We start from the raw sequence: 9,704 nt of genomic DNA, 5'->3' as shown, positions 1-9,704 counted from the left end.
TATATATATATTGTTTCTTTTTATTGATGTTCAATAATTTTTATTGAATTACAAATAATTGTTTTGCTGGCATATTTGTCCGCTCGTGTATTAAAGGCGAACACACACACACACGCAAACCCATTATATGATTTTCTTCGTAAGAGCAGATCAATTTTTAACATTTAATAATAACTTAATGGAATCAAAAAATTGGGTTTCGTCCTATTCTTCTGCTTCTTCCTCCTCCCCCTAATTACTTCAATTCGTAAAACATGGTTTACATTCTGTTTCTTAATCGAAACTATAATGTGCATTTCAAATTTTAATTGCAGTCAGAATAATTATCTCTACAATGTTTTATTTTATTAATTTATTGATGCCATCAGATTACATTTTAAATTTAATGCAGACAATATCGATATGTTTTAAGCTTCTACATGAAATTTTGCCAATCTTTATTTAAATGCTTGTGATAATTATTTATTTATAATAATAATTGAAATATAGCCAGCTATTAGCATTACTGTGTTGTTATAGTGATTTCTTCGGAACTTTTTTTTGTTTTCGTATTTTGATCTCTTAACATGGGTTGGGGGAAACAATTTCTTATCCTTTTTCCTTTTTCTATTATATTTTTATTATCATTTGTACTATAATTTCGTATACATATATATATATATATAGATACATAATATTGAGGAAATTTGCTTTGCCCCATATACAAATAGTAAATAAATAATTAAATAAACGAACAGGAAAGGGGGATGGCTGAAGTGCTGGAGGGGAGGGGGGGAGGAGGGGGGGGGCGTAAATTGCAGATTTGTAAAATTTACTTATTAACAGGAAAGGTAACGAAAACAGGATGAAAAAAGGTGGAAAAGCAAGCAACAACAACAACAACAACACAACAAAGAGTGCAATGTAAGCTCAATGTGTCTCGTTTCAAAGACAAAGCAATACAATCAAACAATTAGTAGATATCTTAAATATATCGTAAAAAAGTTTTACATAACATTCGTGACAGCTGCATGTCACTTTCTTCTTCGTCTTTTTCCGCTTGAATTGTAATTTTTTTATGTTCACATACATGCGTTTTGCTTGTTTTCATAAAAGACTCGTTCTTGCTTTCTTGCTCTCCTTCCAGTCTAACGCTGTATTATCGTCATATACGATTTAATCATAAGCAATGTATTGGATAGTAAGATGTCCTATAAGTCCTATAAGTCTCTCATTTCACGATTGTATTAGTGTATTGAACTCTTGTCTCATAAAGAAATACAGAAAAACAGAGTTGATTTTCTAACAGTCAATCTTTTATTGCATCATAATGCACATAGGATGGGTTATGTATAGAGTAGCACACCGGGCAAATGGCTTCACCAACGCTTCACTGGCATATAATGCACTTTTTTATTTGAAAGTTTTCTTGAACATTTTGCATAAATGTGGCAAAATTTCGTTGACGCGGCGATATGATTATGAGATACATTCCATTAGACTTTGGTGCATAAGGTATTCTTTTAAACCCTTGGTTGTAAAACATGAAATAATTGCTTATGTTTTCGAAAAAATTGTATAGTAATGCAAAAAAGTTTTATATTTCGCCAATAATTTCTTACACATATTTTTTAGGTTAACCTGAAAATCAGCAGCAACTACATGAAGAGCATATTTTTTTCCATTGCAATTTTTAGGAAAATCTTACATGTCGAGTTTTTCGAAATTTTCTGAAATAACCAAAAATTATTATTAATTTTAATTGAGTATCTCATTAAGAGAATTTCTAACAAAGTCATTAGAAGTGATAACGTACAAGTCTAAGAAAAAAGACTTTATTTCATTATAGTCCTTTGCTTAATGAACGATGACTGATGAAAAATAATGATAATCTTTTCATTATACTGATGATATTGTTATACTGCAATTTTTTTACAAACATCATCTTGCTCTGTTATAACTTATACTTTAATGCTGCTAGACTCGAATCTTGGGCCAATTGCCAGCAATAAATTCTTTCAGAATTACCTCAAATATGATGGTCTTCATCTGAACGTTGCACATCTGCAATGCCCGAATATTAGTCCTTCTAATAAATAGTTCTACGAAACTCGAGGAGTTCAGTAATCTTCTTCTTCACGGTGATGTATTTGATATTTTTGCCGCAACTAAAACTTGCCTAAAGGACTAGGTTTCTGACGCTACTACAGGTTTGCCACGGTATAAGCTATCTTGAAATGATCGACCAATGACCAGAGGACATTAGTACTATTAATGCTATCAAGCGACGATATAACGACGATATAATTTTAAAAGTGTGCCAATCTGTAGATAATCAAAATAAAGGTTATTGTTTAATAGCAATTGCGTTGCGGAAATGAGCGAGAATTTTGAAAAATTCTTTTATATTTGTCAATATCACTTTGGTTAAAGCGACAAAGGTTCGCGGGCTTTGACAAGTGATTCGAGACAGACAAGTGATTCATTCGGTCTTGCTCTGACAATTATCACGCTTACACACAATAGCTCTAATAATAAAGTCATCGATAATGAAGACTTGCTTCATTTTACAATATCCCTGCGAAGTTAAGTATTGGACAAAACATAGTTGCGGATCATTGCAATAAAACCGGTTACAGAAGATAGTTCATGTTCAAGTGCTACATGCTTCAGTAGGGATACATTTAACAGACAAAATTTCCATGTGGGGATTGCTGCAATACCGAGCTTAAGGAAATCCATAACCAACAATGAAAAATTGGAAAACTCCTTCAATGATACAAGTTGTTTCAAAAAAATGTTGTTTAACAAATTGTATGCTTGAGTTTTGCTAAAACAAAACTAAGCAATGTTTCCCTAACTAATACCTACAAACCTATCAAGGATCATAGATAACTCATAGGTGACTGAAGGGTTAAGTAATCTCGATTTAATCTCTTATTCATTTTCGACAGTTTTGAAAACAAATACTGACAACTCATAACACCCTTGTGTTGTTTTTCTTCCGTTGAGAGGCAAGGAGACCTTTTAAATTTCACTATGTTTACCTAAACGTAGCAAAACACTACTTGAGCTGCTAATTGCCAGAAATATCTATACACATGCACACGCTTTCGGTTAAACATTTAAGTATGAAGAAGAAGATTTGGCGTGTTTTAATTATGACAGTATTAGTTCGCTTTAACCCACATTTACATAACCCGTTATATAAATAAATAAGAAACATTAGTTATTCGATAGCATATATGCAGCCATCGTTGGGAGTTTATTAAATTAATGAAAATTTTGCATCGCGCAAGTACCCAACGACGAGGATCGTATGAAAAGTTTATGACTTAGGCAAGAAAGCATTTTTTTTTTCTTTTTTTGCGCAACGGAATTCATTCATCAACGTGGTTTCCTTCAAGGAAGATATACACTGTCCTACTGTTCCATAGCATATAAGAATATATGCTATATAAACATTTTATAAAATTTACCGGTTTGGCACCATTGGGCAATAACTTCAAAACATTCTTCAATACTCGCGCTAACTTCAATGTTTTATCTAAACTATTTTCTCCTGATCTGGAGTATATGGTGAATGCCTCAGCGAATTAATTTTGCCGTATGTCGTTATCGATTTATAATTGTGTGTCTTTGTTCCATTGTGATCCAAAGCGGCATTCAATCGCACGCGTCTTCCCATTAGCTTGTTCGAATTAAGGCTAATGACGGACTTGCAGCCATAATTCCGATTTCGAACTTCCTATATATTTCTCCCTTCTCGCTATCTCGTTAAGTTGAATTCAAGCATCAGCTGGCTCGTCTGCGCCAAAACAACAACGTTATAAAAATTGCAAATCTATCTCCCATAATTGTGTTCATAACGATTTCGCCATTCCATCATTAAATCCGATTTCCTTGGCATTGAATTAAGACTCCGGCCGACTGTACATATCGCCATTTTTTAATAATAGAGAATTGAGGAATTTTCGGTAATCATTAGGTGAAATATATTGTTCTAGAACAAAGTGTTATACAAATGAAGCAAACTAGATTGCCTACAGTGCTTCCATCTAAATGTTATCCTTTTTCTGTTCCTGCTTTTAGTCGAAGTATTGTGAAGTCCATTGTCTGGATTTTCGACGATAATGCTTCTTTAAGCCTAACAAATCGTTTTCACCCCGTCATCGTAATCAACCTTAAAAATATTCGTGTCCTCGACTGCCTTATATGATTATTCCTTCACTCGCGCTCTGGATCGATTTCTGCTCTTTTGTCACGCGTTCAAAAAGGGGCTTGAACATATAGAAGAATCTTTATACGCGTATATCCCTTCAGTGATGTCTTTATAGTGAGAAAGCTTTCAACGAACAGTTGTAAAGTGTAAATTTATCCAAAATACCGCAGGACAGTTCGCTTATGCCTAAAATGATAATTTCCTTACGTAGTCATACTTACTCTCCCTAATTGAGAATCCTACTCAATCCTCCTCCTATGCGCGGTTTTACAGATGCTCTCAGCGTTAAACTTTGCGTTCATCGTGAACGCGGCATTTGATAGCATTGCGGCATTGCGTTTGAGCAATGTGTCTTTGCTTAATACTGTTATTCATATACTGATTTTCCAAAAGAGGTTCTATAGGTTTAGTGGACGAAAAAGGGTTCCGATCCGAAAGATTTTCAACAGTCTTTACTTCTTGCGCCAAGTTATCTCGGCACACTAAACGTCATCACAATCTCTTAGAAATTTCTGAACACAAGAAAATAGGACAGATAGACGGATAGAAGACAAGCTTAGATCGATTCAAGAAGTAATTCTGAACTGGCCAATATGAAAACAGTGGGAATATCTCAAGTCTTTCTGGCTATTGCTTACATCCGCACTGACTTACTGAACTTCTGTATTATATACGTTGTAGGATATAATCACAAGTGATGCTGTGACCAAAAAGTAATTCATTATTCAATATATATTTTGCATATCAGATACATATTTTTTTTTAAATTGGAATCACTGTGGCAGACATCTGTGTCAAATTTAACGTCATAAACTTTATAAGTGTTTCAGCTGTGCTTGGTTTTGGGTATAAACCAACGACACAAAATGTATCTCTTTTGGTGGACACAATGTGCGATTTGGTTGTGGAAAGGACTTTGCATTACAGTTTGTTTGCGGAAAGAAATGCGATAAGACTTGCATACGATCTGGAAGCAATCGATCTTCCGCTCGAAAGAAATATCGCGCAAAAATTGAGCCAAGATCGAAAAAATGGGGCCAAAAATCGCTCAAAACCCGAGAGGATGTTAATAGCTTTGTTCATTAAGAATTCGTTCCATCGCGCCAAACTGTTTTATGCGTCGTTTGCGGGAAGCTATTCGCAAAGACGAAACTAAATTGGTCTTACTTTTTGGACAGTAGTAAATGATAGAAATCAAGAACTATGATCAGAATGTCTTATCTCATATTCTCATTCTGTAAATAATTTCCATGATTGATAAATTTACTTAATCTGCTTTGCATTGTCTTAACTAAATGTTTTTTGGTTTTTATAATTCGGTTTTTTTTACCTCAATCCTTGTATTTACAGGAATTGTGAAAAGTTTTATGTTTCGAAGTAACTGAGCGTATCAATACCAAATTTCAACTCTGTCTACTGCAATGTTTGCTTAACAGCAAACTTTATAGAACAGACACAATGTTTGCAAATTTGCAAAAAAAAAAAAAAAAAAAAAAAAATGTCGAAAGACCTTTTATTTGATTATCAATGCAAATGACTAAGCTAAAGCAGAAATTCGCTTAAGTATAAAAGTTTTTACAGGAAAACTTTGAAAGCAAGTTCAGTTCAGTTAGCGTTCTTTGAACATCGCTTAAATCTAAAATTTGTTTTTCGTAACTTTTTGTTTTCTTTATTCTTATTTTGTTTTTTTTTTTTTGTTTCTGTCTTTTTAACCTAAAAAAATTTTCCTCAACAACTTTATATAAATCTCAAAACTCTTTGAAAGGCTTATTATTAAAGAATTTTTTTATTATTTTATAACAGAAGAGATCTTATTTTCTTTTCCAGTTTTTTTTTTTTTTTTGTTTGTTTGTTTTTGTTTTTATTTTGGTTTTTGTTTTTTCTTTATTTATTTTTTTTTTTTATTCCCCACCTCAAACTATAAAGCGCTTAAACGACGACAGAAAAAAAAAAAAAAATATTAAAATAATAATAATAATAATAATATATATATAACATGTAAAAGCTTACCTGATCTACCGACTGATATTGTTTGTACTGCAGTTGTTGGTGACAGTGTCTTATCCGTTGGTAGAGCTGCAGGCGGTACCGGTAATGGACTTACTGTCGATGTCGTTGTTAAATCACAGCATTCCCGTTCAGGGAATTCACTACAACGTACCAGCTGTAAGGCGCCAAAAATTGCAAACCATATGCTCAGGCAACAAGAAAGAATTTTTAAGTTTTTTATTTTGAATCGGGTCATGACGTTGCCAGTGATGACAACAATGCAAACGCAGCGAAACGTTCAAATGCTAACAAACAATAGCTGTTGTTGTGTGAAGAATGGTGGCGATGATGGTTGTAGTGGTGGTGGTGGTGGTGGTGGTGGCGGTGCGGCCGTAGATGATGAGACACGAGGACCACAAGCAACACTGACACCACAACCAATGTTGTTGTTATCGTAGTCTGAACTGTTGTTCCTGTTGTTGTTATGGTGATTATTTTGTTGTTTAAAGTTTATGGTGATTTTCTTCTTTACTTTTTTACTTATTTCTCTTATGCTCTTTTTTAGTCGCTTTTTATTTTTTAAATTTTGTTGCATTTATTTTCAACAAAATATGTTTATTTAAGCTTTCTTCAGTTTTCGTGTTTTTCTTTTTTTTTTTTGGTATTTTTTGGCTTAAAACCAAGTTGAGTTCCTTTTGGTTTCTCTTTTTGAAATTTTAAATAAATATTCTATTGATAACAATAAACATATACACTGGCAATGCCTGCATATCCAATGCTTCAGCATTTAATAGAATACTCTTAGAGTTTATTAAAGTATTTCAACTTATTTCCGGTTTTTCCGGCTTTTCTCTTTATGTAAACAAAACAAAAAAAAAACAACAAAAAAAATCCTAAAATTTAAACCAAAATATATATATATATATATAAAGTAAATGGAAATAAGTTTATTTCCAAAAATATTCGAAAATATTGCAAGTAAAGCCCAGTAACTTCAACCGGTACAAGTGCGAAAGTTATCTATTTTCCTATTTTTATTTATGAAATTTACACTTTTCGGGCCATTGATGGGATGAAAGAGAAGAGTTTTTAAATATGGTTTTTGCATTGTACTCGATATAATTTCACGATCGCGATGTATGCCATGGCAGAGGAGGAAAAATCATTTCATTACAAGATTCACTTCTTTATTATCATAAATATATAGATTTTAGATAAAATTTTTTCCATTCTTCTAATAAAATCCTCCTACTTCAGAGCTTCAGAATTGTTTATAAATTCACTAAGAAATCTCTTACTTAGTTTGTTTAACAGTTGTTGAACAGTAGTTGAATTACCGTAACAGTAATCATTTCAAGGAAATTGATGCAATAATGTCTCTATGGAACAAGAATTGTCAAGACAAAGCTGTCAGTGTTATTGTTAAGTAATATTTGGCAGAACAACTAATAAAGAGGTCGTGCTTAGAATTAATTAATCGGGGCATTGAGCAAGCTCTGGTTGTTCGTTACGAGAAGATGTAATTAATAATACCAGATAACCAGTTAAATTGTGATTTCTTTATCTTTAATTTTCACATAGCTTTATATATCTACAATATAAACTACTATCTTAGTATGCAGGATAAACAGTATCCTTGCTGTTGATTTGAATAGAATGACTTTTTCTGCTTGGTTCGCAAAGCAAAGGCAAGGCGAAATGCTAGCAGAGTATAATGCAGACCAAGCGAGCCATTAGCATCTACCCTGTTTCGGGGATGGGTGGAGATCAGCTGCGTCCCTCGCTTTATCGCTTTTCTCAACCAATCGAGAGTAGTTCTAGGGAACGCTACTAACAGCAATTGCATGAATTGTGTTGGAACACGGGCGCAGCATGTCAAAAGTCATGATTGCTTAGAATAATGATGTTCGGTCCCATATAACAAAACTCGTCCAGAAAGCTTTAGAAGCACTAAACTGGGATATGTTATCCTTCCCGCTGCTATTAACGGTCATTATGTTTTCTGTTTAGCATTGCAATTTATGAACTGCATGAGCTATGTGTCCATTTCAGCTCAGCTTTCTCAGCCATCCAAGCTGGAGTTGTCCACATACCGCATGATCACATTGCCCAACCTTTAGAATAAGCAAATTGCAACGATCCGTACCATCGTTCAAGTCGAACTTACACAAATATCAATCTCGTCTTTCCCCTTTCCCGGTTTATACTCCTTCCTAATTATCATCGTGCTCGCACATATATTGAATGATCAGCAAAAAATTTTCTACACCCAAACAGTAGTTTCTTTCGACAAGAAGTTTATATCCTACCTTCAAGCGGAAAGATGTATACTTCCAAGAAAATATTTCGTTGCCTTTTTTTATACTCTACCCCGCATCTCGTACAAGAGTATGTTGAGCTCGTGCGAGCGTCAGTATATAGCTTGTAAAAGGACATGTTTGTACGTCTGTCCGTCTTATATTGTCGTGCTTAACCCACAGATTGCAATTTCGGAAACGTTTATGCACCGACGCGTTTTAACCGAGGAAGGACCAGCCCACTTTTTCGACCACTTCCCATTACTTATTAAAAATTAGGCAGAAATTTATCCATATTTAATTAAATCTAGTGACTTAACAGAATATACAATTATATATAATGTATATAAACATGATTATATTGTTATATGCCATCATGCGTTGAAGTCATCAGTAGTTGAAATACTTTTTCCACTGTCGAATATTAATTCTTATAACGTTCAGTATCTAAGGATTGTGCATCAACCAAAAGCACGCATACACCAACTTTCGAATGATTATCTCAATTTTTGTGACTACGAGTATAGTCCAACAGCAGATGACAGAGAGATGAACAGATGGACAGACTTACTTGACTGAGAATAATCTTAGCCTGAGCAGGAGAGTGTGTATTACGGAGTGTCTGACGCGCTTCTCCGTCAAATCAAATCTGTTATACCCCATCGTTTAGTGGTGCATGCTTTTTAAGCTTTAATATAATAACATCAACAACATCTAATTATTAAATTATAATTATATCTTATTTTTATTTCTTTAAAAAAAAAAAAAAAAAAAAAAAAAAAAAAAAAGTTTTTAAAATGAATGTCAAAAGTTTGAAATGATTGATAGTGCATACATAGCTGCCATCACTGATTATTACTTTTTATTAGAAGTTTAGAATGCGCTGACTTTCAACTAAATTGATTTTTGTTTTGAAAATTAATTAAAATTTTCTTATTGTATTTTTTAATGGTGGCTCAATCAACTTTCTTTCCCGTAAATTTAATTTATTATAACTCATTTTTGTGTACCTCTACCCAAACATATGTATAAACTTATGCCAAAATCCAAGTAATATTCACATCACCACAATAGACAAGTATCATCATTATCATCATCATCAACATCAGCAAATTGCTAACTGTGACTGACGAACAATTGCTTAAAACGCACCCGCTTGCATATGCACAACAATCTACTGCTTCTTCTTCGTTTTTTTTTTTTTTTTTTTTTTTTTT

The 9,704-nt window shown here is 33.3% G+C and overlaps 1 protein-coding gene and 2 long non-coding RNA genes across 5 annotated transcripts in view; 1 reads left to right on the top strand and 2 right to left on the bottom strand.

Moving 5' to 3' along the window:
* LOC119638212 overlaps positions 1-9,704 on the bottom strand; it is a 324,089-nt gene that overhangs the window by 181,208 nt on the left and 133,177 nt on the right. For 2 of the 3 annotated variants that reach the window (XM_038034880.1, XM_038034882.1), the window contains exon 1: positions 6,212-6,755. The exons of the other annotated variant lie outside the window; for it this stretch is intronic. In XM_038034880.1, coding sequence (XP_037890808.1) covers positions 6,212-6,446 — 235 coding nt within the window. In that variant the 5' untranslated portion in view covers positions 6,447-6,755. Of the gene's footprint in view, positions 1-6,211; positions 6,756-9,704 lie in introns of those variants that run through there. 3 annotated transcript variants of the gene reach the window in all.
* LOC119638217 overlaps positions 6,616-9,704 on the top strand; it is a 187,508-nt gene continuing 184,419 nt past the window's right edge. Inside the window, exon 1 of the long non-coding RNA XR_005247402.1 lies at positions 6,616-6,677. This is a non-coding gene — a long non-coding RNA (uncharacterized LOC119638217). The remainder of the gene's footprint in view (positions 6,678-9,704) is intronic.
* LOC119638215 overlaps positions 6,884-9,704 on the bottom strand; it is a 49,135-nt gene continuing 46,314 nt past the window's right edge. Inside the window, exon 2 of the long non-coding RNA XR_005247399.1 lies at positions 6,884-7,083. This is a non-coding gene — a long non-coding RNA (uncharacterized LOC119638215). The remainder of the gene's footprint in view (positions 7,084-9,704) is intronic.

This window comes from Glossina fuscipes, unplaced genomic scaffold, assembly GCF_014805625.2.
Source record: "Glossina fuscipes isolate IAEA_lab_2018 unplaced genomic scaffold, Yale_Gfus_2 85, whole genome shotgun sequence".
Taxonomy (NCBI): Eukaryota; Metazoa; Arthropoda; class Insecta; order Diptera; family Glossinidae; genus Glossina; species Glossina fuscipes.
The sequence above is the reverse complement of the archived record's forward strand: the minus strand, read 5'-3'. Positions and strand labels throughout refer to the sequence as shown.